General features: G+C 39.1%; 2 protein-coding genes across 6 annotated transcripts in view; one reads left to right on the top strand and one right to left on the bottom strand.

Annotated features, from left to right (window-relative positions):
- Nucleotides 1-1,472: 1,472 nt before the first annotated feature.
- On the top strand, nt 1,473-16,626 carry ppp1r1c (protein phosphatase 1, regulatory (inhibitor) subunit 1C). 2 transcript variants are annotated; one of them, XM_038732565.1, is made up of 6 exons: nt 1,473-1,629; nt 3,423-3,480; nt 5,353-5,390; nt 6,286-6,340; nt 10,786-10,989; nt 12,894-13,753. In XM_038732565.1, the coding sequence occupies exons 1-6, from the start codon at nt 1,549-1,551 to the stop codon at nt 12,947-12,949; spliced, it is 492 nt and encodes a 163-aa protein (XP_038588493.1). In that variant the 5' UTR covers nt 1,473-1,548; the 3' UTR covers nt 12,950-13,753. The 2 variants fall into 2 exon arrangements, with proteins under 2 accessions (XP_038588493.1, XP_038588495.1); XM_038732567.1 differs by lacking the exons at nt 10,786-10,989; nt 12,894-13,753 and adding an exon at nt 14,976-16,626 and having other exon boundaries at nt 1,475-1,629.
- An 825-nt stretch (nt 16,627-17,451) lies between these two features.
- Nucleotides 17,452-26,535, bottom strand: part of nckap1 (NCK-associated protein 1) — a 37,902-nt gene continuing 28,818 nt past the window's right edge. For all 4 annotated transcript variants that reach the window (XM_038732552.1, XM_038732554.1, XM_038732555.1 and 1 more), the window contains 10 exons: nt 26,111-26,241; nt 25,877-25,974; nt 25,131-25,224; nt 23,805-23,887; nt 23,171-23,251; nt 22,984-23,077; nt 22,712-22,828; nt 21,811-21,920; nt 20,835-20,924; nt 17,452-19,832 (listed from right to left, as the gene is read on the bottom strand). In XM_038732552.1, coding sequence (XP_038588480.1) covers nt 19,716-19,832; nt 20,835-20,924; nt 21,811-21,920; nt 22,712-22,828; nt 22,984-23,077; nt 23,171-23,251; nt 23,805-23,887; nt 25,131-25,224; nt 25,877-25,974; nt 26,111-26,241 — 1,015 coding nt within the window. In that variant the 3' untranslated portion in view covers nt 17,452-19,715. The remainder of the gene's footprint in view (nt 19,833-20,834; nt 20,925-21,810; nt 21,921-22,711; nt 22,829-22,983; nt 23,078-23,170; nt 23,252-23,804; nt 23,888-25,130; nt 25,225-25,876; nt 25,975-26,110; nt 26,242-26,535) is intronic.

The raw sequence follows: 26,535 nt of genomic DNA, 5'->3' as shown, positions 1-26,535 counted from the left end.
AAGATGCATTATCTGCCGTTTCACTGGGACTTTAAGCTTCCTGATTTTGTCAGCTATAAAGAAAAATTATCGGCTTGTTAGATGTTTGACTCTCATCATTCGCTGCTTGTTTACGTTTGCACCAAACCTATGTGAGGTAATTAACTGGGGTAGACTGTCCACAGTTTATTAAGGCCGGTGAAAGACAAAAGGGACTCAGTCATCTTGACTGACAAACAAAAAAAATCAGCCTAACGCTGCATAGAGTTGTGTTGATTCTCAGTGAGATCGGCAGTATTGCCTGCTGTTCACCGTCTCACATTACAGAGAATAATTTAATAATTTAGTAATGTCACTTAAATATTGCTTAATTCAGCTCTAACATCTGTACCTAGAATCTCACATCTTGTCCTAAACAGAGGAAGTTGACTAATGAGGGGTAAATGCACGGGCTTGTTTGCCACCGACAACAGAGCAATGTTTTCTGTTTTACCTTCACAGAGCAGAGATGGACAGTTTCCAAACACATGAAAAAAAACAAGAGGCTCTTTGTATGATGTGTGCGTGGTTTGTTCCACCTACAGTAGCCAATAAGTCTCTCCAGATGTCTCCACGGAGACAAAGTGTTTCCACTACAACTGCCAACACACACACACAAACACACACAAACACTGATGTCATTGGTGGCAAAAGATGCAGGTTTCTGAGTAGGGGGTAGAAAATGGAAATGGACAAAAGAACTTCTTTCTTTCTTTACTTTGTTATACTTTACTACATAACTATTACTATATAATTTCTGCATGTTATTTATAGTCAAACTCAAATGAAAATCTATTTTTCACCTTATTAATTTCAGGCCTCTTTAATAATACATAAATCAGACAATATTTACATTCAGCTAAACCATTTTTAAAAGTTTGAAAGTGGAAACAAAGCAGTACACACATGTGGCCCTAAGATGGTGAACACAGCAAACAGAACACCTGCTTAACAGTTAGCATTGTCATTGTAAGCATGTTGGCGTGCTAGCGTTAGCATTCAGCTCAAATCACAGAGAGTCTCACAGAGCTGCAAGGCTGTAGACTCTCAACCTTGTTTCTTATTTAACACACATATCAGTCATTTGGTCTTTTCTATCATCACAATAATTCAAACCATGAGGAAGATACATATGCTCAAACTCTTAAGGTTTGTGTGTAACTTTGACACTGAAAGATGTCAATTTAAGCAGTTGTAGTCACTGTTTGCACTTTCCTGGTTCTTACAGTGCAAAATAACATCACAAGATTTGAAAAAGTCAAGTAACACCTCTGACATTATTACATGACTTCACTCTGAATCAGAGTGTATGTGTTTGGAAAATGCTGCAATGACTAGGCTACTATTCTTTCACTCCCTCTCTCTCTCTCTCTAAGTCTGTCAATTAGTGATAATGGACCCCGTCGGCCAAGAGAAGACCACTCCCTCCCTCTTAACTCCCTCCCTCCTTGACACACACACACACACACACACACACAAACAAACACTCTCTCTCTTTCTGTCCGTCTTTCTATCTCTCAGTCAGTAATAATGGAGCCCAGCAGTCCGAAGAAGATCCAGTTTGCTGTACCTCCACTGCAGGGACAGCTGGACCCACAGGCTGCCGAACATGTGAGTGTATCTGAGCATGTGTGTGTGTCACAGAGTGGGCTGAACAGTGCGGGTTCACCAATGTGACGGCTGAATGGGGCTGTGTGTCTGAATCTGTGATGTTGTCTAGAATTTTCTGTGTGTGGGTGCAGACCAGCATGTGTGCATAAGTTGATCTTGTGAAAACTGCTGTTTGTGTATCTGTGTGGCAGCATGTGCATTTTAATAGCTCTGTCATATTTGATGGCCATGCATTTGACACGTTTGAGTGTTTTTGCCGGCTGGTTTGTTTTCATGTCTATTGGCAAAGAGTTTAATATTTTTGTGAGCATATGTAATAAACTAAAATACCTACCATAAAACTAGTTAACACTGAAAAAAAAACCCTCATTCAATGGTGATTTAGTCTTTAAGTTTCAGTGTTTCAAATTTCAGAAAAAGTTTCTTCTCTCCTATTGAGCACAAACGATTTAGCTTTTTGCATGTTTACTTCATAATCATCTGGTTATGTAAACGTGACTACCTAGAAATGTCAAGTGACCGTTAAATGTAGCCTACTCCTGTCACGGACGATCTCTGCCAACAGGTTTACGCCCGTTCTCTTGGGGACGGTGTATACAGGCATTCAAGGAAACATGGATTATCACTAACTAACTGATCTCAAGTAAAGTGGGAAATCAAGGCAGAGCAATACAAAGGCCGGTTTAAGTCCAGAAATGTACCGAACACTACAGATGAATAACTTGTACAGAGTATCTGAGGTGTAATTTCCCTTTAACTGGTTCTGAATTGCTCCTACAAGTAAAAACAAACAGAAGCTGGTCTTTCATACAAGCTTAAACACTGCATCTGGGAGTCCCTGTGAGACCAGAGTGTTTGGTACTGGTCTTTGCTTTGCTGACGTCTTTATGAACCGTTTAGTCAACAGAAACCGGAAGTTGTTTACTTCTAAGGAAGCTGGTAATGAACAGTGACAGGTTAAGGCCCCTTTGTGGCTCTTTGGGGAGTCCATGTGTTGGCCAGCATTTACAGAAGATAATTAACATTTACATTCCTGCTGCGTGGCAGTAAACTCAATAACATTAGTTATAATGGCTTTATAAGCGATCCTTGTAAGAAGTGCCTGTAATTCACTAGGAGTTTAAGTCATGTTTAACATGTTAAAATGTCCTTTTACAGCCTAAAATTTAATGTTTGGACAACAGTAAATGTTGCCACTTGCTACAGTACAGTATGTGGGAAAGGTGTGCTTTTTAGATAGGTACTAAAACTGTATGTGAATACTTATATTTTTAATTAAGAATAATAATCCAAAGCCTGAAGCATTGAGGCAGTTAATTACATGCTCTTAATTAAGTTTACACAAATTCTCAGGAGGGTGTTTTTACAGCGTAAGAATCGGGGCAATTAGTCCCCGTTGGTATTTTTAATGAACTTTTATTTGGATAGTGAGCTAAATTTTGTGTTTTCAAAGTCTAATTACTGGAGCCGTAGTCAAGTTAAGTCAAAATGTATTTAAAGTGGATTTTCACACAAGAGTGTCTCACCATAGATGGGCTGTTATGAAACATAAATTAAAATATGTAGAGATAAAATGTTAGAAACAATGGCACTAAAAAGGTGTTAAACCAGCAATGGTGGTTACAGGGGATTAAACAGTGTAGCACAGAGACAACAAGTGAGTCTGGCCTTGAAAGGTTTCCAGAGAAGGATCTATTCTAATGTCTACAGTAACAATGAAAACAAGTTCAAGATGATAAGAGGACTGAGGGAAGCAACAATGAAAATGTGTGTGTGTTGTGTGTTTACCTCAGATCCGTCGCAGAAGACCAACTCCTGCCACTCTGCAGATCTACAGACAACCTGGCACAGGTGAGAGAGAGAGAGAGAGAGACTGAAAGAGAGAGAGGGAGGGGGGGGGAGCTGAAAAGCAGCAACTATAATGGAACTTTTATTAGATTTGCGCTGCAGCTTTTGGTAAGTGATATCAGTGCTCAGACTGGGCTGATGGATGCCTAAAGTGCGTGTATGTGCGTGTGTCGGCTCTCAGCTCTTATAAATCCCTCTACACAGGAAATGACCGATTGAATAATCGTCGGCCTGATTCCATTTTGTGAGTTCAGCTCAGCTCAGCTCAGCTGGTTCCAGTACAGTTGTATAAAGCTCTGCAGGTGCCTGAGGTGTTTTCGAGCAGCCATTATTTTCTGTTTCTCAAAGTAAAAAAAGAGAAAACAACGATGTTGGGAAACATAAACATGGACAGGCCGTAACACAACATCAGCATCTTTAATTGTATGAAAGAAATCAGTCCCCAAGAATGTGGAATACTTTATCTCTCTCTATGGTTGATCTGTGCATTTTAATTGTTACTTTCTCTGCACTGTCATTCAGTCTGTAGAGTAGAAACCATCTGGCAGCTGCAAAAACAAGAAGTGACCGCGCTCTTGGCCTTGAAACAAAGAAGAGCACCATGACATTAAAAGTGCAGATGTTATATCTTCAGCTGTTAAATTACTGTCTGTATTTTCAGAAAACAACAGTTGGTCATTTTGTCTCCAACAAATGCTGATACTTTCTGAAGGCATTAAGTAATGTAGGACCTTTACAGACTTCTTCTGGCAACCTCTGGGAATCATGTTTGCTCTCTCGTAAAGGTGCATCCTCTGATATTGTCTTATTTCCATCAGAGCCCCCCCCCCCAAAAAAAAAAAAATCTTCCTCCAGCTCACAGGTGGTGTTTTTAAACTCGTACGGTTCATGGCTGATATTCAAAACATCAACACTGAGCTGAGGGGGAGTCACAGTGGTGCACAGAGTGCCATGTTCCTTCATCACCATAAAAACACACACACACACACACACACACACACACACACACACTGTAGTTTGTTTTGACTCAGTCCCATGTTCCTGCTGCTGGAAAATAAAAAAGTGGATTAATCCTCAGCTGAAAAGAGTCCCCCAAAAAATTTACTCCCGTTTGAGAAGTATTTGCCAAAACTACAGTGGAAAATTGACTCAGAAGATTATTAACCTTTTTCTTAAAAACGGAAAGTATATATTTGTGAACTGTTTTTAAAGATTCACGTCTTCAGTAGGAACGAGTGCCACAGAGAAGCTGGACTAACAGATTGTTTGTTTTACTCTATTTATGCGATTTGTTGAAATAAAGATTGCTGCTAGCCTTATGCTTTAACACAACAGCAGCGAGAAAGTGAATTAAAGTTAATCCACTAAAGATCAAAATGTATTCTGTAAGCCAAATATCTCAGCATCTGGCTGAGTACCTGCTGAGTCATCAGTCAATGGCCCCTTTAACAAAACAGACCATAATCACCCGCAGGTGTTAAAAAGGTGATTGTTAAACACTGATTCCAGGAAGTCCTGCACTGGGAACTGCCAAACTTTATTTACAAACTGGAACAGTGCCGCTCTGATCACATGGCGTTTATCTAAAAGCTGCTTGATCTCGACATGATCACGGTACGGCTTCAGGCCCCAGAAGAAACAAGACTACCAATGCACACTACCCAGCCTGACCAATGTGGTTTCAACTAGCAGGCTGATCAGCAACAGACCCTCTGACACTGTTAGATCCTCAAACTTTCGCTTGTTGGGGCTAAACAACATCTGTCGTGCAGATTTGGAAACGGCGATGTGCCAGCAACTTACATAACCTGAGCTATAGCGGCAAATCAGTAAAAACAGAAAGAGCTCACTGCTGCTGTCTCATCTCTCCTGCAGATGTTGGAGATCAGCACAACGCCAGCGGAGACTCACAGGTTTGTACTGTTATACATGCAGATGCAAGAGAGAAGTGGGGAAACACACCAGCAGGTAAACACTAATCTGCTGGAGTCACAGGAACCAGACACCAGTGTTAGGAAATGAACTTCCACTTTAACACATAGAGACATTAAGCTCAGGTGTGTTTATCTGCAGCAACCTCTAATGTAAGCTTTTGAAATAAACAAACTGTTTATTATTTTTGCCACCAGCTGATTAAACTCGAATTATGAACAGTTCAAAATGTGAATCATCAGTGAAAAGATAAGACAATTCCTTACTGTAGTTCCTAAATATTGTAACATATACACACACACATTTCATGAGAACTTCATTTCATGAGAACTTCAGACCGTCAGACAATCTGCCAGATAAATGATTGTGAAGCTGATGTTGAGATCAATAAGGACAACACAGTCTATCTTGTCTACTATTGGCTATTTTTTTTAATGCATAAGCAACATCACTTCCACCTTACATCCATCATTTTTACATTACATTATTATTAAGTACATTGCTTGGCTTAAGAATATTTTTTAAATCATCATTTAATGAAACTAATTGTTGCAATGATGTGTGAGTCAGCTTTTTTTTTTTTTTTATTGCAAATTTAGCTTTACTTAATTCTCTGAATTGAACAGCTTGTGTCTGCTGTAAGTGCACCAGTATAAGTTATTTTGATCGTTTATAAGCATGCAGAACAGTAATAAAAAGGAGAGAGAAAAGCAAAGCCACAATTTAAGACATGCATGCAGGTAAACGAGGACAGACGGGCGATAGAAAGACCTCGACAGCAGATGGAAGTTCACAGCTCAGACATATTGTTTCATCGTCTAGTTGCGTGACTGTGTTAAGTCAGCTTCTGATATGTTTTTTCTGTTTGTTCTGCAGGCGTCAGATGCCTCTCAGAGGAAGCAGAGCACCTACGCCCCGCCCACCATGAAAGGTAAACACAATTTTAAGCCCGATCTCCAATCACTTAGCAAAATGTGCCCAATATCTGAAAACATATAAAACGATGCTGTGTGCAAGGAAAGTGGAAGAAATCAATTTCCCCTGGAGGAGAGGATCATAAGGAGGGTTTACTTGGTGCATCTCAGGTCCCTCTGCAATCTACAACAATTAATCACCATTAAAATGCCTCCAAATGGGAAAATGGTGACAAGGGGAAAGCAGAGAACGCCAGAAACAACAAAGACACCAATCCAAGCATTTAAAACACAAACTATTTTACAACCATATGGCAGCATTGATAGAAAAGTTTTTGTAAGTGCCTGTGAAAAGATCCTTGAAAGCACAAAGACAGAAAGAAGCTGCTCATTGAGTCTTTTCAGACTTTTCAGAAAAAATCTCTTAATCTGGATTATTTGCAACGTCTGTTGTCCTTCAGAAATTCAGTGTCAAAACTGATTTAAAGTGCGACCGGGCAAACAAATGCCTACTGCAGTGATGCATCAGTTTCCTTTCTTTACATATGCTCTTTCACTCACTACAGGATGTTCTTTGTTCAGAGGTAAACATGCAAAAGAATTACAGCATACGTCACTAAGAATTTCTTCTGATCCTGGATCTGTAATGTCGTGCACTGGTGGTTTTGTTCACACACCAGTCTCCTCCTTAGTTTTTATGGTATCTATATGTTGTTTGCTTTTTGTTTTTAGGGAGTTCTGCTTGTTTTGTCTTAGCGGTAGCCATTTCTGGTTTTTCTTGTTTTCTGTTTTTTTAGTGTTCAATATTTTTCAGTCTCAGATCTAGGCTCAGCTGGCAGGACGGTGGTGGGGCTGTGGCGGTTACTCATGATGATTTGGTTTCTTAAACTGTGCTTTGAGGAACAAGGTGGCTTTTTCCTTTTCTCTTGTACTCAGTAAGAGTGCTTGTTAATCCATAGCGCAGACTGTTATTGTTTTCTTCAGTCAGGGTTATAAACAGCATGTTTATATTTTCAGTGAGTCAATGATTAGTTGTTATTTTTCATTATTAAGTCAACCTCTCTTTATCTATGTGAACATACAACCTGTTCTCACTTGTAGGGTACCCAGGGCATCAAAAACAGACGCCAGGGAGTCTTGACCAAGCGTCCACATGTGACGAGTTGGGAGAGAGAATGTAAATTTATGCAGTCAAACAATTACAGCATGCACTTTTAAAACCGCCACATGTCCATTTATTTATAAATTATAGCAGCTTTTAAATAGGATGAGCGTCACATCTGGCTGAAATGTGCAACCAAAAACGTGAATTAAAAGCTCCTTTTTTTGGTAACACTGGAGACAGTTGGTTTTATGGTTTGACAATTAGTTCATTTATTTTGGGGGTTTTATTGGTGTTAGTAGTAGAACTGTGTTTGTTTACCTTTGGGTATGCAGGTTATATATACTCACCTAAAGGATTATTAGGAACACCATACTAATACTGTGTTTGACCCCCTTTCGCCTTCAGAACTGCCTTAATTCTACGTGGCATTGATTCAACAAGGTGCTGAAAGCATTCTTTAGAAATGTTGGCCCATATTGATGGATAGCATCTTGCAGTTGATGGAGATTTGTGGGATGCACATCCAGGGCACGAAGCTCCCGTTCCACCACATCCCAAAGATGCTCTATTGGGTTGAGATCTGGTGACTGTGGGGGCCATTTTAGTACAGTGAACTCATTGTCATGTTCAAGAAACCAATTTGAAATGATTGGAGCTTTGTGACATGGTGCATTATCCTGCTGGAAGTAGCCATCAGAGGATGGGTACATGGTGGCCATAAAGGGATGGACATGGTCAGAAACAATGCTCAGGTAGGCCGTGGCATTTAAACGATGCCCAATTGGCACTAAGGGGCCTAAAGTGTGCCAAGAAAACATCCCCCACACCATTACACCACCACCACCAGCCTGCACAGTGGTAACAAGGCATGATGGATCCATGTTCTGTTTACGCCAAATTCTGAATGTCTCAACAGAAATCGAGACTCATCAGACCAGGCAACATTTTTCCAGTCTTCAACTGTCCAATTTTGGTGAGCTCTTGCAAATTGTAGCCTCTTTTTCCTATTTGTAGTGGAGATGAGTGGTACCCGGTGGGGTCTTCTGCTGTTGTAGCCCATCCGCCTCAAGGTTGTGCGTGTTGTGACTTCACAAATGCTTTGCCGCATACCTCGGTTGTAACGAGTGGTTATTTCAGTCAAAGTTGCTCTTCTATCAGCTTGAATCGGTCGGCCCATTCTCCTCTGACCTCTAGCATCAACAAGGCATTTTCGCCCACAGGACTGCCGCATACTGGATGTTTTTCCCAGACTGGCCCGTCTGGCACCAACAACCATGCCGTGCTCAAAATTGCTTAATTCACACCTTTCTTTCCCATTCTGACATTCAGTTTGGAGTTCGGGAGATTGTCTTGACCAGGACCACACCCCTAAATGCATTGAAGCAACTGCCATGTGATTGGTTGATTAGATAATTGCATTAATGAGAAACTGAACAGGTGTTCCTAATAATCCTTTAGGTGAGTGTATGTTGTGTACAATATTGTTTCCGCAACAGTGAATACTATTGGGATCAGAGATGATGGCTTTTATCTCTAATAGACTTTTGTCATTTTCGCCTGTACGAAATTATTCAGAATCTATTACAGGGGCCACAGGAAGAAGTAAAGAGAGGCTGACTTATCATATGAAATTATCTGAGAACTCTCTTTTAATGAGTCTCTAGGAAAAGGTGCGTGTTTTCGTGGGAAAGAAAAGAAAGCATTGCGTTTATGCACATACGTGTGTGTGTGTGTGTGTGTGTGTGTGTGTGTGTGTGTGTGTGTGCGCGCGCAGAGCTCTCTACCAGTGAGTGATGCACTGAGTTGGTTCCAGGAAGTGCTGGAAGGAAGTCCAGTAAAAGCTTTTCTTTTATTGATCCCGTCTGAGTGTGTGTGTGTGTGTGTGTGTGTGTGTGTGTGTGTGTGTGTGTGTGTGTGTGTGTGTGTGTGTGTGTGTTTTTAGCCTCATGAGTTACTGCCTATATGCACCGAATGCTTGCATTTACATACAGTAGAATCATAAAAAAAGTGTTTTATTTATTAATCTCATTGGGTTTTATTCTCACATTTTGGTTTTATATCATTTAGTTTCCATGTTGAAGGTGATATCTATACAAATAAGTTCCTTAATTAGTTAGTTTAGTTAGTCTCTGCTGGCTCAGATGCAGAGTTTGGACGGACAGATCTACAAATCAAACTGAACTTAACACTGATCCAAGAGGTCCAAGTCCAAGTTTTTTTTAACCTGTTTTAATTGTGCCCTGAATTACACGCTTGTCAACTTATAGTTTTGCAAGTCAAGAAAATTTGGCGTAAAACTGTTGAAGTATAAGAAAATTAGAAAGACCACAAACCCAAACGTTGCATATGTAACTTTTTCTCTCAGTGACTGAAGCTAACGTTACTGAAGCTAACGTCAAAGAACTTCCATGAGTAGAATATGATGTGATGAAAGGACCAGGGGTCGTTGGATTAACCACACACTAGATAGTAGCAACCAAGCAATTAACGTTAGCTTAGCATTACGACTTTAGATGAGAGATGTAGAAACACAGGCCACGTAACATCACCATAAAAGACAAAATACATGACAATACAAGATATAAAAGACACACAAAAATGGATAAATAAGTAAAAACAGATTGACTATAAAAAGTCCAGAATAAATAGTAACTTTATATAACTAAGACAGCCTTACTTCCTTGGGCAGGTCTTTCCAGAGCCTCGGGGCCCCAACTGCAAAAGCTCTGTCCCCCTTTAGTTCAAAGTCTAGACACAGGCTAGACCCCTGCCGGAAGATCTCAAATTACGCCTAATTTATAAGTAGGAGCCAAGCCATGGAGAGCCTTAAAAGTAATCAATAAATCTTAAAATCAGTCCTAAAACAAACAGGGAGCCAATCTGAAATAATATCCCATGGGGTGGAAGCGGAAGGAGGGGATTAGGAAGGAGGACTCTCTATATCTCATAGTAGCTCTACCATATAAGAAAACTACTACCTTAAAAACAGCTATGGTTTGTCTTTGTTTGGGTCCATTTTACAGTTTTGTGATGTTCTCATTCTCTTGGAAAACTAGGGAAATTTACCGTGGAACAACAGAAAAGGTTTTAATGGCAGAGGAATTTATTTAGTAAATCAGCAACACCTACAGGTAATTTCTCTGGCGTCTTCCCCTGAAGCTCCTGGCCGAGTGGGATATTTATTTTTGTTAATTAAGGGAAAGGCTACTGAACTATTTTTCCAATCAGCTTAATTTTTTTCTTTCATGTTTTCTCATTTAGTTTGGTTTATAAATTTTTGATTTATTTTGGGCTATTTCAGCTTTACCCTTCTGTAGTTGAAGCATCTCTCCACTAGAGGTGCTCTTCTCTCCTCAGAGCTTCAGCTGGGGGTGGAGCAACACCTTCTCGGGGCGGGGCTTTGTGACACAGACGGCCAGCTGAGCCCAATCACAGCACAGCTCTATGCGTCCGCTTCCCTGTGGGCCAATCACAATGGGCCAGAGGAAGCCAATGGAAATGAGGAGAGTCTGCTGTTAGCCAATCAGGAGAGAGGAGTGGCAGAGAGCGCCAGTTCAGGGGGTAAAACTTGTTTTTAGACGGAAAAACTTACACACTTTGGCCGGCAGAATACTCCAAAATAAATCACATTTTGTTTTCTCCGATCAGCACTAAGAAAGAAAATACTTAGGGAAATATACGATTTGAGTTATTACATGGCAGTAAGACAAAAACACACCGCAAGCAACCACTAACATGACACCGTTGGTCTGTCAGCGGCAGAGACCAGCCTGTGGTAAATGACACCAAAGGCAGTGCTTTTAGGAGTTAGGTTATTTGGAGTATACTGTTGGCATACACACACACACACACACACACACACACACACACACACACGTTTAATTTCATTGACAAAATTACACTGAACAATAACCAGCAACCACTATAATATTTTGCTTGACAACAACAAGCTTGACAATCTTTTTCTTAATTATATCCAAATTAATTAAAATGTAATAATAATTAAAAAAAAAAGATACTACCAGTTAGCTGCAAACAACATTTCATTTGGTGAAGCTGACGATTTACATACAAAACAAAGCATATACAATAAAGAAAAGGTTAGCTGGGCACGAAAATCTTTCACAAATCACTAATTCAGTGTTTTCGTTTTGTCAGAAAGAGTTTGCATATATACAAATTAAAACTGCATTAACCAATGTTTATTTATAATAACATGGAATCAAATGTAACATGAAAGGCTTGTGGCGCCCAAATCAAAGATTAATTAAAATTCTGCAGCTTTAAAAAGGACGTTTTTAGTCTCTTTACACTCTTTTCAACACCTGCAGGCAGCAAAGAAGCTCTGATAAAGTAACTGTATACCAGTTGTGGAGGATTTTGATTCTTTACTCAAGTAAATGTATGTCAGCACAATCAGGAAAATACACAAAGTATTAAAAGTACTCAATGCAGAAAAATGTTAATGTTATACTATTATAATGATGAGATTATTGTTTCTCATTCATTACTGTTAAAGCAGGATTTTACTGTTGTACTTGGTTGAGGTGGAAGTATTTTATATCTACACTGCAATTTAAGATTATTTTCATGATGGATTAATCTGCTGATTATTTCCTCCATTAATTGATGTTTATTTATTTGCAAAATAGTGAGAAATTCCGCTCACAGTTACCCAGAGGCCATTACAAAAAAATTCAAAAGGAAAAGCAGCTAATCTTCACATTTGAGAACTTAAATTATCAAAAGAGATGCCAGTACATTTGTTCTTGTATAAACTGTAGTTTTGTTACAAACTAAACTACCCATCATATTTTGCAAACTATTCGTATGTTTAGTGTTTAAAAACCTTAATTTGTAAAGTAATTGTAAAGCTTTCAGATAAATGTAGCCAAAAAGTATTTTTTGCCTCTGAAATGCAGGGAGTAGGAGCAGAAAGTGGCATAAAAAGCAAAGACTGTTGTAAAAGTACCACAAATTTACTGTACTTGGTTACATTGCACCACTGCGGTACATTACCTGCCCAAAACCAAACCATAGACAGTCACAGTTGGAACATCTAGCAGCTTAAGAGCTGAGAGGAGAGTGAAAATTGAATCAGGCAGATAAAAACTCAACTCCAAATGAATAATGTTGCTCCGTGTCCATAAACACAATATCCTAGTTAGTTATTAAACTTAAAATTGATATATGCAGCTTTAAGGTTCTGTTGCCCACAAGACCATGTTCAAAAAAAAGCAAAAAATAACAATCTCTGAAAAATAAACAATGCACACACTCACTCTGTTACTAATAACTCTCTCTCTTTACATTTCCACAATAACACTATATGTTGTTCTTTTGACTACTAACAGCACTAACTCTTCTCTCTCTCTCCCTCTTGTGGCTTTGCATTATCTTCCTAACCCCTTTTTTAAATCCTCTATTAACCCCTCCACCTCTCTCTCTCTCTCCATCTTTCTCAGATTTGTCATGTGCCCACAAAAAGGAAGCGTCCAGTCCCGACTCCGTCTCCCGATAGCCACCTTCGCTCACTTTTCATCTCTTCGTCTCTCATTTACCGACTCTTGCTCACTGCTGTTCATCTGAACCTCATTAACCCACTGCTTCACTCTTGAGCTACACATAAATAACGTGTGATTTAATTAGGGTTGGGTATCGTTTAAATTTTAATCGATTCAGATTTTACTTATCGAATATCGGTTCCGATTCCTTTCACCACAGATCTTGCCAGCGCTCGGAAACCTTCATCTTTATGTTCCCCTTCATGATTAAAGTGAAAGGCGTTTCTGTACTAGAGAAGCATTTCTGGGGACTCGCATCTAAGAAAAATATATGTTGGAATCATTCATTCGTTCAGGTCAGCTCACCTGTGTTTTGTAGCCGAGCGTGAGACATTGCTATTGTTAACTGTAGCTGGGAGACTGCAACACATTGAACACGTTGTGTTCCTCCAGATTCATGCCGTGTTGAAGTAAATGACTTATTGTTATATGTCATATTGGAGCTACTTCCTCCCTCAAATCTCCTTACTGCAGGTGTTGCATTTTGCTGTGTCGTTCTTCTTTTTTTAGTGAAGCTAAGCCCGACTTTGGAGCGTTTGCTGCGGTCCGTCATGGTCCAGGAATGGAAACAGTTGCAAATCTGGTAACAAATCGGTTCTCGATACCCAACCCTAGTTTTGATTTGGCAACAGCTTGTACTTTCTTTCAAACACACACACACACACACACACACAGATTTTAGTTAAATATACTATCAGTCTAAATTTAAATGACTGTAATGGTGAAGTTTTGCTTGTGAATAAAGATGTATTATATTGAAACATTTACTGAATGTCTGACTATTCTTTAAACTTTAATAAAAGTCTTTGTTTAGTTTAAGTCCTTCATTTTAATGCTAAACGTATTGTAGTATTTGATGGATTGCTTTATGTTCATGGTGGTCTTTGCACTTTTATGCAACAGGACATTAATACACTCAAGTCTGAAAGCTAAAAAATGTAGCATAAACCCAAAGGGGATAAAACTGAACATTTGGACATCCATTAAGAGATTAAAACGTTAAGAGTACAGTTTTGTTTGTGTACCATTTACGCAGCAATAAATAGCATTACATGCCGACCCTCCTTGCATCTGTGCGACCCTACTGTTTGGAGATTAACATCCCCTGTCACTGCATTAACAGCTGAAATCTCATGGTGTGTTTGTGAATGAGTGTGTGATTTGTGCAACACTAGTCTCGGTGTTTTTATCACATCGCCCTGAGAGGCAAAATGTCCACAGATGGGATGAAGAAACGTGAAAGAAGAGGACGGAAAGAAACAAATGGGATGCACCATAACAACGCAGTGTGTTTTCAATCCATCAATACTTTGGATTCAAATGTTTTGAAGTGATTTATTTCTTGCTTTCCATCATAGATAGATATGATAATCTCTTTGGTGTTTTGCCCGTTTCTTGGATTTTGTTGGTATTTCCTGTCGATGCTGCGTCCACTGAACAGCTGGAAAATTGAGGATTTATAGAGGGACTTTGTGAAATTTTACTCTTTAGCGCCAAAAGCTCCTAAGGTTTATTTTGTGAAATATACTTAAAGCATCAAAAGTAAAAGTACTCAATAGTGCAGCATGGTATCACTTTAATGTTGCAGCCTGTGGAACTGATTTTAATGATTTAATATTCTGCGGTGTAGCTTAATCTATAATAATACATGATTTATTAGTTGATTGTAATTTGAATTGATCTAAATCTGCAAAGTCATTTGGTCATTTAGTAATTTAAGATTTAATGCAGTTAAGTAAAAAGCCTCAGAAATGTAGTTGATTAGATGTATAAAGTAACACCAAAAGGAATTACTCGAGTAAAGTGCAAATACCTCAAAATTGAATGTATTGTACTTGAGTAGATGTACTTAATTACTTTTCACCACTGTATCTGATATGTACAGTGTATTTAATATGTATTTGAATTCTTTCCTTTTGTTTTCTTTTGCCTTCTTGTAAGCCCATCAATATTGTTTAATTTCACATTTGTGTGCTTGTGTAGGTAAGCTGAAAAGCTCTGTACCCGAGGAGGATGAGGAGGAAACCAACCCTCAGGGCGATTGATCCAGGAGAGACATCTCAACACAAAAGAGCCAGCAAACTCATCTTTGATATTCTGGACACACTCTGGCATCCATCCAAGTGTAGCACCTACATGACAAGACATTGATCAACACGACTCCACACAAATTGTCACTGACTCTACGGTTGCCTAATCATGCTCAACACAATCAAAACTTACCATCCTTTGCCGTGTTTTAGTTCATCCATACAGTGGAAATATGATTTTCCCTTTAACGAAACTGAAAACAATTCACTGCCATCGCAACAGTTAACCTCTAACAGACGCACAGCAGCCGCCATTTTAACACTTTTGGCGGGAAACTTAGAAACCTTTGGAGTAACTTGTTCTGATGCTGAGAAACCAACAAAAATAGAGTGTAGATGCTGTCATTTCATAATTTACACATTGAAAATAAAATCAAAAGGTATCTTTAAGTTCAATTTTATATTTGTGTACTAGCTAACTGCTAGCTACCAGTGTAGCCAAGATAGCTACCTAGCAAGGGTGAACTACACCTGCTTGCTAGTTAGCAAACAGCTTAAGCTTATTCACAGTTGACTGAGCAGTTTACTCAAAATCAAATTAAAAACATACAATGAAAATGTTGATGGCAATAAATTAAACCAGCTAACTTTAATGTTTACATTCACATAGGCCTAGTTAGTATTTCATGACAGCTAGCGACTGTTATTGTGATGGCTCACCTGTAGAAATAATGCAGGTTTTGTTCTCCAGGATAACCATATTTGGTGGCTAATCATTTGGGTCACTTCCTTCTTCAAGCTTTCCTCAAAATGCCAGGAATTCACAGGTGGTTAACAAAACAGTAACACCTGAAAATATAGGCAACTGTAGCTACTGGAATACAATACAAATGTAATGCAATAAATACTACCATAAGCTTTTAGTTCATTGTCAGTATCGATTCTGAAGGAATGTGCAGACATATTTACATTTATGCTAATGGTCCCACCTGTGTTTTTCCTGAAGTCAAAATGTCTGGTGTGAAACAAGTCTGTTAGATTGCATGTTCTAGTTATTTTGTTCCAGCTTGGATAAAATAACAATACGAGTTTCACAGTGTAGAATTTGCCATTTATCAAGCAGGCTGTTCTGCAACATGCAAAGTAAAATATAAGTGTACATTTGACCAGCACAGATTTACATTTTTAAATTAACTGGATGAGGTGATAAATCTGATTATTTCTATGTATTTTTGTCAATAAAGGGTAGGGGGATTATTTTTCTAATCTGTAGTATATATCCTTGTGATAAAAAAACAACAACAAAACACAAGCAGCAATAAAATGTCAGGATAGATTTTATACATAATAGATTAACATCTACATCTTTAACACCGATTCGCCTTCATTCCAGTTTTAAGGTATGTGTTTTCTTGGGATGCCCCCTTTTGGTGGCCTCTATAAGATACAGCAGGATTTAAATAGTTTCATAATGCCGCCGCAGATGTAAATGATCAGTCACATGCTAACAGTGCTTTCTCTAGTAGAACATTTTGTTACGGATGCCATGAAATGGGGACAAATTTTGTGTAAAACCTAAAATGAAATAAACACTTGCCAATGAACAGGTGCAGTGTATATTCCTTCCAGGTACCTATACCAGGTGTTTAAGCAATGCACAGGGAAATATAAATGTATACACCTGTATTAGTTATTGTTTGGGTCCACTTTCTTTTTTTAAATATATTTGATGTTGTAAACTGGTGAAGTCGCCGTTTTCTAAAGGCATTTTACTATTTATTATTAGCTTTTGTCAATTAAGTGAGTGTTGTAAGATTAATTTCACACCAAAACCAAATACACCTACTAGGCTATTAATGCATTTATTTTGAAATAGTTAAATTTACTTTTAAGTGATGAAAGTGGCACTGTTGAGACATTTTTTGTGTTACCAGTATTTAAATAATTTACTCTAGTAAAACAGTAGTGATAACACATTTTAGCAACACTTGATTACCTGTAAATATAGGTATATAGTATATATTTAAAGTATCAAAAGTATGCATTTGTCAGAATGGGTCCTGTCAGTATTGTAGCATATTAATGGACCATTTTTATGGATGTATGTAAAACATTTAATGTCATAGCTGGTTGAGGAGATAATTTTAACTACTTTATTTACTTCTGGGTAATTAAATCTTCATACTTTATAAAACTGATCAAGTTTCATTTGTAAAATCTGAAGATTAACTCCAAACTGTCAAACAAACACAGCAGAGTACGAAGTACAATATTTGCCTTTTGAAATGTACTCAAGGATTGGGCTTACAATACATGGCATTAATTATCAAAATGAGTCTGTTCAAATTAAAGCGTTACCACTTACGAGTTCTCACTTTACCACATGTCAGCCGTGTCCATGCGCGCGAACCACCTTCACACACTCACAGTTCAGGTCTGACACAGCCCTAAAATTTATTTTATTCATATCATTTAAGTTACATGGTGGAATCAAGAGACAAAAAAAAAGGGGTTAGAAAGAAAACAGCAACCATTCAACATCAAATGGCAGAATGTGTCTGTGAATCGGTCCTCACATGCTTATAATGCATACTACTGACTAAAATATACAGTAGAAATAGTACATGTAATCTACTGTAAAGTGTAGACACGTCATTTACTACATTTCAGTGTATTCCTGCTACATACTGCAAATGTGACTTCACTTTGCTTCTGGATTGTAACTTTTAAACAGTCCTCTGTAGTACGCAGTATGAGCTTTCAGATGGAGGCCTGGAGTTAGTTATACATTAGCAGAGGGCTGGCATAAAGGGAGCATGGTTTGTGTATGTGTCTCAATATGTAGCCCTTGCCATGACTTGATTGAGGACCGAAAAATGTAAAAAATAAATTAGACTGCACCTTGTAAAAGTCATCCGTCTGTCTAGCTGGAGGCCGTCTTTCTTAAAAGGTCCCGTACAACCATTGCAAAAACGTTATCCGGTCATCTGGAAAGATCATTTGAGGATGCCCCATCGACCAGTTTATCGATCCAGTAATAACATCACCAAGTGTGTGCATATGTTGCAGCTCCAGATTTGAGATCAATTCAGATTTACTTTCTCTGTGGAGGAATTGGTCACAAGCTACTACTAACACATTTATCTAGCCACTGCATGTTGATGGTAGACCTTCAACAGCTGTTGGGGTAAGGTGCCTTTGAGCAAGGCACTATTCCCCCTGCTGCTTCAGTAGGGCCTGTCGGTGGCCAGCAGTACAAGACTAAAAATTAAGACACAGAAAAGCTAAATTTCCCTCGATAAAGATGAAAGTTTCCTCGTATTTTCAGAAGGTGCAAGAAATTATTTAACAAGAGATCATATAAATTATATTTTGCACTGGCATGTTTATTTCTACTTTACATCATTGGAGAAAAAGAGTAGCACCTACTGAACCAATACTTAATTGGGAAAGTTGACTAACGACAGCTGTGAGGAATATTTGCAGGTGTGCCAGGTTTCTGTCTGCAGCATGGGGCGCCTGCTCCACGCCTTTACTGTAGTACTACTGCAGTATTTTTAAAAGTTTGTTCCCACTGTAAAAGTTCTAGTGTAACCACTTATGTTTAGCGATCGGCCCGCAGAGGCAGAATGTCTATCGTCCAAACCATCCCGACACTTAAAATGACCCATAAACACCCAAACACTCCACCACTTCCAAGCCCTGATACACAATTTTTAGTGTCAACACATTTGGCAAATTGTCATATTCATTGTCGTCATCGTAAGAATAACAAAAAAAAACATTAAAAACAGACGAGTTCAGTTCACATCAAAGTAGAATACAGATATTATATCTTTACCCACAAAATGTTCATGTTACAACTAGCTTGAAAAAGAAAAAAAACCAAAACATCACCATGTTATACAAGTCTGTGTGTGTGTGTGTTTGTGTTACCTGTGAAATGTTGTAGTTTTATATCTGCGCAGGATGTCTGTCAGTGTGTGTGTGTATAAGTGTAAACTTACATTAACAAGCAACATGTCTTTCATTATCAACACAGGAATCCTCACCCGCAAAAAAAAACAAAAAACAAAAACCCACATCACATCAGAACCATTTGCATTCCCTAAGTAAGCATCCAAACCCATCACCACATAGAAGATGTCAGCTGGCCACTAAAAATCTCAAATCTTTCATCGAAAAAACAAAAGGAACAAAAGAAAATAATATTTTAGTGTCAACTATATATACTATATATATATTTTTCTTCTTTTATACCAACCAAACATATGGTATATTATGTGTTGCTGTGGTTATGGTCCCTGGCAACATCATGAAAAAGTACAATGATTAAAGTAAAGACACTGATCCCCCAACTTCATCCAGCTAGTGTGTTTATGTTCATATTTGTCCAATTTCGTCAGATTTCGACATCTTTGTGCACTGAATTGTAGGTGTTTTTTATGTCCTTTTGCCGTTTAGTGTTATTTGTTCTGTGTTTGGAGTGGTTTAAATAAAACACGTTTAGTGTGTCAACATTTTTTTGTCTGAATAGTACACTGAGGCATTGTAGGCATAGTTTAGTGTTTTTAGTTTGTATTTAGTGTATGCTGTTAGTGTGTATTTGTTGCTGTGTATGCATCTATATACGAGCGCTGACGCTCTGATGGCAGACAGGATTGTAGGCCTTCGCTGCGTGTTTAGTGTGTGTCTATGCGTTAGCACTGATGCTCTGTTTATAGACAGCGTGGTAGGCGTTTCGCAGCAGGACATAGGGGAAACAGGACTCCAGCAGATCCATGGTCAGGAAGGGAGACTCCTGCACAATCTGAAACACAAGAGACAACACAGACAGATGGTCAGAAATATTAATATTTTTATTTTCATAGTGTCACTCCTAACGCATCAGTAGTAGAACCATGTTGGTTCCTTCTTCCACGCAATCAAAATTATTAAGCAACATATCAACATGTAAAACCATTCTTTCACACCTAACTGTTTTCATTTGGTTAAACAAACTGTGTTTACCAGGTTAGAGCGGTTCATTTTGGATTGGAGTGAAAGCTGTCACGGGTGCAGACCAAACAACCGGACTGAGGTTGAACTCGCTGGGTCGGTTCGTTTGTGTCGGGTACGTCATCCAACTATCATTACAGGGCTCTACGGTTCGAGTATTTCACTCTCGTATACGCTGCCATTCGTTCAAAAGAGACTGACCATAGGGAGCAAAGGAGAAATCCCAGCCGGCCGGTCGCTCTATGGGACGCTTGAGCAGCCCAGTATACAGAAAAGAGCGTCGTCTGCAGCTGAAGCAGCAAGACAGAACACAAGTCCTGTGTTTGACCCGTCCATCCACCCTAACTGTCTCGAATACCTGGAATCTGTAACCATAATTACTACGGCCACTAGAGGACAGTGCCTCAATGTAAATATGGGTCATAAGAAGCTGCTTGCACAGACGACCTCTACAGACATTTTTCTGGTGAAGACAGGCTGCTGCTTTTATTCCGCAAATCTACAATTTCACAGTAATACCTTCCAGAATAGTGTTGTACAAGAGGCGTCTTTCTCATCCTGTAATACGCAGTAAATTTGTATACTTAATACTAATAATGCTTATAAATCAGCTATTATCTTAGTGAGCGCTTTGTGACACCAGAGATAGAAATATACTCATTACCTGCTGTCAGTCACTGCAATTAGATTCTCCACGTGGGTAAATAAAGTGATTGTGTAAAATGAATTGAACCACAACTAAAATACAATAATGGCCGTTTTCTTTCCCCTGATCTGGACCAGCTGAACCAACTGTGTGAAGTCACTCTCTCACCATGTCCAGCAGCAGGTAGACAGACTCTCTGTTACGCGTCGTCATCTTGTCCGTCTCCTGGCCGATTTTCAACAGGCTGGACGAGGCCAGCTATGCAGACAGACACAGAAAAACGTGTTAAGAGAGATAATCTTCATCTTCAATCTTTTCTCTTTTTTTCCCCCCATACGTTATGAGCGAATATATAAAATGCCAGCAATATAAAATGTGAATCGCTGTGCGTTTCCATCAGCCACCTATAAGTAACTTAAAGAGGCTGTGACACGATCATAGAATTAATGGTGCAGCAGTACCTCTGATACAAGCCCTAAGATGGCATTTGTGTTTATTTATTTTTATGAGTGGCTTTGTCTCTTTTTTACTCTTGATTCTACTTTTGTACTGTGTACTTCATGGTGTTTTTATCATCTGCTATAGTGACACAGACATGCAACAAAGTGCCCCCATCTGAGATCAAACTGGCGAAGTTGTGGTTACATATCCCCTCCAAGAACAACCGGTACAACATACCAATACAAGCATTAAAATTAAAGATGTTACTCGTCTCCATTCCAACATATCTGAGCTACCTTGCGCCAACATTTTTTTTTGTCTAATTTCAGCTTGTCCTTTACTCATATAAAAAAAATGAGGGTGTATCCCCTACAGTCTGTATGTTTACATGTGCACACAATAAATCAGGTTATACAGGAAATAACTAGGTTATGACAGTGAAAGACAGTATTGACATGTCAATCCATGTGCACATGCAGTTAACCTTGGCTTGCTTATTTTAACTGCAGTAGTGATACAAGAAAAGTGCTTCCTATATTTCCTTGTGGGCTGACAGGAGATATAAATTATATGGCCAATGATGGCTAAAATAATTTGTGTACACAAAATGACAGCCTAGCATCCTGCTGATGTTGTAGAGAAGCAGGATGTAGAAAATAACTACAATCCTATGTCGACTGAGACTGATCGCTTTTCATCTTACAGCCAGGAACTCTTTCAGACGGTCCTCTATGCTCCCCTTGTGGATGGTGAAGAGAGCAGCAGCAATCTGGTTGATGGCTTTGGCCAGGCAGTGGATGTTGTTACAGTGGCCTGTAGGGGGCAGCAAATACACACTGTCAGCGAGAGAACAAGAAGACATCGACTGCATTTAAAAATGTAATTATCTCCTGGTTGAGTATGGCTCTTTAAAGACTTCCACAGCAGAGAAATACTACACAACACAAAGCCAGGAAGTACCAGTCCAGCTGAGGGAAAGTATGGATTTCATTTTTGTACTTCATGCAGATTATCGCCATTAGGTGTGTATGTGAGATTCAGAAAAAAATATGTTAATATAAAACATGTGCATGTAATTCTAAGTTCACAAAATGACTGGTGTGGCTGCACCGGCGCCACGTACCGAGATGCGCTGTCGGAAAACCAATTGCTGGCCAATATGCAGTCTGCATACTAACAATGGTGGAGCCCATTACAACTCATTATCCTTTTCAAATGTGCTCTATTAACAATGGCGCCTTTCATTTCAAGGTTGTTAGGAGGCAATGTCTTGATAATTTCTCAAATCTCTCTGGTACCTTATTAAAAGCGTCAATTCACTATAACAGTGTGACTCTACTGCACTCAATATCAAGGTTATTCAACTCTATATTATATATATATTTTTTTTACTCAAATATTTGCAACAAATAAAGGTTGAACAGGTCACACTGTGTTTATCTGACCTTTAAAAATGTAACCAGAATTTAATAATCTAAAAAGCGAACATAATTAAGATGACGATATGGTTGAATTTGTGGGATGAAAAGAGATATCCAGATTTGAAGCTGAAGATGAAGTAACTTCTTTTAAGATTTTGAGTGGGGGGGGGGGGCATGGCTCACCTTCAATGGCAGGGCTGTACTGTGACATCACGTTGCTGGCCAGTGTTGGCAGGGAAACTGCCACAAACACCATCAGCAGACAGGCGATCTTGTACTCCTCCTCTGGACTGATGTTCTCTGCACAGACACAAACCCTTTTCAGACATGGAATATCTAACATCGCTGGCTTCTGTCTGTTCAAGTGATGGCGTTTTGTTATTCAGACAAGGCTGACTTTTAGGTCAACGTTCCTTACACACAGAGAGATTTGTGCACTTGTGTTTGTGTCTCACCGCTTTTTTGTGAGGACAGAGCCACCACCAGAGCCGGGTCGATCTCACAGGGTAAACCTGCAGCCGATGACAGCTCGTAGACATTCATGGCCACCTGGAAACAGACACAGATTCATATATATATGCACACGAGGAAGGACAACATCAGGTTAAGAGGGTTATTTTGTTCTTTAATAGTCTTTTTTACCTTCATGTCTGTCTCTCTGGGAATGTGGTCCTTGAAATCCTCCACTGAACTGACCAGGAAAGGAATATGACAGGATAACACCTGGAGAGAGCGAGAGAGAGATGGTCCAGTAAGAAAGTGATGCAGCATCCGTGCTCAGGATGAAAGAGTCAGAAATTTTGTGCTTTTATGCTTGGTCTGGTGAAAACGAGCTCTGATGTGTTTGCACGGTTAGTACGGTTTGTTTGGGCCGGTGTGTAAACTGTAAATAAAAACCGTGGTGCAGACTAAACAAGATAAAGACCTTTTGAAAAAGGTCTCTCTGCTTTTTAAGACGACGGTTCGTGTTATTTTAGCATGATTTCAACAGAAAAACTATTAAATCCATTAACTGATTTATAATGATATATATTTCATAATTGATCTGTATAAGCCAAGTATATTTAAGCAGTAGCTCACGACAGGCCGTGGTATACGCTTATTATATCACAGCGTTGTTCGCCGTGACGCGGAAAAAAAAAAGATTACAAATATACACATAAGAAGCATTAAAGTTTCAACTGTATCCGTCCAACACAACAATGCTGTGTGTGTGTGTGTGTGTGTGTGTGTGTGTGTGTGTGTGTGTGTGTGTGTGTGTGTGTGTGTGTCGTACATCTCTCAGAGCCTCCTGAGCCAAAGAGCGGAAGGACAAGATGACCCCAATGATAGTCATCCTCTTCAACACACTGTCTACAGCTATAAACACACAGAAACAGAAAAATATGTCATCTTAGCCACAATTGTCAGTCTGACGAATCAGCAGGTAAAGTCAGTGAACTACAGTACATATATATCAGACTATTTAAAATTACAATTGACCCTTCGCTAAGACACGCCTCGAATACGCAGCTGCCCAATCACATCGCAGTATAGGACTCGCTCTAACTGAGGTCCGACACTTGTAATAATTACAGTTGCTACCCGGAGAGGTTGAAAGAAGAAGTACGATTTATTCCCTTTTCAAAACCTAAAACAAATCCAGAAAAATGTAGGCTGTGGATTGTTCCTAATGTGATGTAAGTTCGCTAACGCTAGCTAACTTCCCACTGAATGTAACGTTATATAACGCTACTGTTCTGCTTTTTAGCGATTTTAATAGTGAATAGACCTACACAGCTGTACAGGAACAGTGTTGATCCTTACTGTCTTTGTCCTCTTTCTCAATAGTCAGTTAATACGGTGGTTCTTTTTTACTCTGTGATCAGTAGGCTTTAGCTTCCGTCTTTACTCATTTCACATCAGTTTTACAGCCAGAATACAACCTTTAAATGCACAATGCAACTGTAAAACTAAAGCTTCTTTCTGAGCTCGCCTTTTCCAACAATTAGACAATATTTCTCCAGGGAGTGCAGTAACAGACAGTGGCAGCGCCGTGATAAAAGTCCGACAGGTCTTACGGTTTGTTGGACAACAGTAACTAAGGGGGGCGTGGCTTAGCGAAGGGTCAATTGTAGTTCACCAGTTGAGGGAAACTTCATTTGCTGGTTTCAATTGCAAGGAGAAGTATTACAAGTTAGGAAATATGTTTGTGATGCGATCTCTGCTGAGCCTTTCAGTCACATCTTCTTAGCAACTATCAATATTATTACAGGTTTTAAATACAAGTAAATACAGACAGTTTCTCAAATCAACACCAAGAAGCTTCATCTGGACCTGACACAAGTCAGACTGTAAGCTGAGCCAACAAGGCAACGTGACTCTTTTTTGAGTGCGATATATATTAATATATAAAAGATTTATGTACAAGGCATCCAGAGGATATTTGGCATCAAGTTAAGAGATGCCACAATATCAGAATTTAGCAGCTGTGCGAAATGGTACTAAGCCTGTGTACTCAGCAGGTGTGTGTGTGTGTGTGTGTGTGTGTGTGTGTGTGTGTGTGTGTGTGTGTGTGTGTGTGTGTGTGTGTGTGTGTGTGAGAGAGAGAGAGAGAGATTACAGGTGAGTTTCTTGAAGAGGGCGGCCATGTGCTCCGGTTTGTCAAAGCTCGTCCTCATCTGGGTCAAAACCTCCATGTTTTCTACCACCAGTTTCTACACAGAGAAATACACAAGCAGGTAACATTAGATCTAATGTTGATGTCATTTCCTTATTCTTTTTTAAAGACTCTAGTGTCAAAGCAACCTTATTCAGTCATAATGCTGCATAATAAAGAACCAGATCAGAGACAGCAACTCGTTTCCAAAAGTTTCTGTTAAAAAACAAACTCTTTTACCCATTATTTCGACAGTCACATCAAAATTTGGAAAGCAATGGTGGAATGTGACTAAGCACATTTCCTCAATGTACCGTACTTCAGCACACATGTGAGCTATGTGTATTTGAGTATTTTCTTCCATGCTGCTTTGTAATTCTACTCCACTTCCTTTTTTTCGAGGGAAATAATGCACTTTTTACTTCACTACGTTTATCTGACAGTCACAGGGGACCGGTTTCTGCATCGAATACTTTTAATGCCTTATGTACATTTTCCTGATGATACCAGTGATGATATGAAGTGTTTGGGGTTAGGGTTACATACTTTAACAGAACAATTTCAACAATAGATGTAGCCTAATGATGCAGGACTTTTGTCCTATTAGTACTTTTACTTAAGCAAAGGATTCTGCAAGAAAATCGTTCCTGTGATAAAAGGTTACCATTTTATTTTGTATGCAAGTATATGTCTGATGTGTATGTACGTACCTTCAGCTCAGCGACCTGCGATGAGATGTGCCACATCAGACTCTCACTGAGGAACTTCATACCGTACGGCCCCAACAGCTCAGACAGAGAACGCATCTCTGTAAAAGTACACAAATCATATAACTCCACACATATTTAAATGTTTATAATAATAGCAGTCAAACCATCACTGGTCATTTCTGTCCAATACTTGTCAGTGATATTAAGTACACACAAGACAGTTTGTGTTCGTACCAGAGATGTCGGAGTATTCCTCAGCGTTGAAAGTCAGTTCGTTCTCTGTGGGCAGGTTGACGAAGGCCTTCATGGCGGGGAAATAGGCGATGTGTCCATTGCTGACCTGACGGAGCAACGTCTCCAGGTACCTACACACACACACACACACACACACACACACACACACACACACACAAAAATATACAAGGTTGTTTATAAATCATTATACAGCACAAGGCTGCATAATGAAATGAAATGCGTAGTTCCTTCATGCTACACACACAACATATAATTAAGTGTAGGCCTATATTAAAATATGGTAACATATAAAATAAAACAATATATAGGCCTACAGTTATTTATATACATACATGTATAAACCCAAACATTCTTAGTAACTTTCTTAGTACTGGTTACATGTTTTAGTCCACTCTTCAATTAGT

The sequence above is a fragment of the Micropterus salmoides genome, unplaced genomic scaffold, assembly GCF_014851395.1.
Source record: "Micropterus salmoides isolate LMB-PRFRI ecotype aquatic unplaced genomic scaffold, ASM1485139v1 Ms_hic_scaffold_2, whole genome shotgun sequence".
NCBI lineage: Eukaryota > Metazoa > Chordata > Actinopteri > Centrarchiformes > Centrarchidae > Micropterus > Micropterus salmoides.
Note: the sequence above shows the minus strand (reverse complement) of the source record. Positions and strands in the feature narration are given on the sequence as shown.

Excerpts from the sequence above, each read along its gene's own strand:
- ppp1r1c (XM_038732565.1), top strand. The coding sequence starts at position 1,549 with ATGGAGCCCAGCAGTCCGAAGAAGATCCAGTTTGCTGTACCTCCACTG. Across the intron at positions 5,391-6,285 it reads ACGCCAGCGGAGACTCACAG|GCGTCAGATGCCTCTCAGAG; the intron begins GTTTGTACTGTT and ends TTTGTTCTGCAG. Across the intron at positions 6,341-10,785 it reads CGCCCCGCCCACCATGAAAG|AGCTTCAGCTGGGGGTGGAG; the intron begins GTAAACACAATT and ends TTCTCTCCTCAG.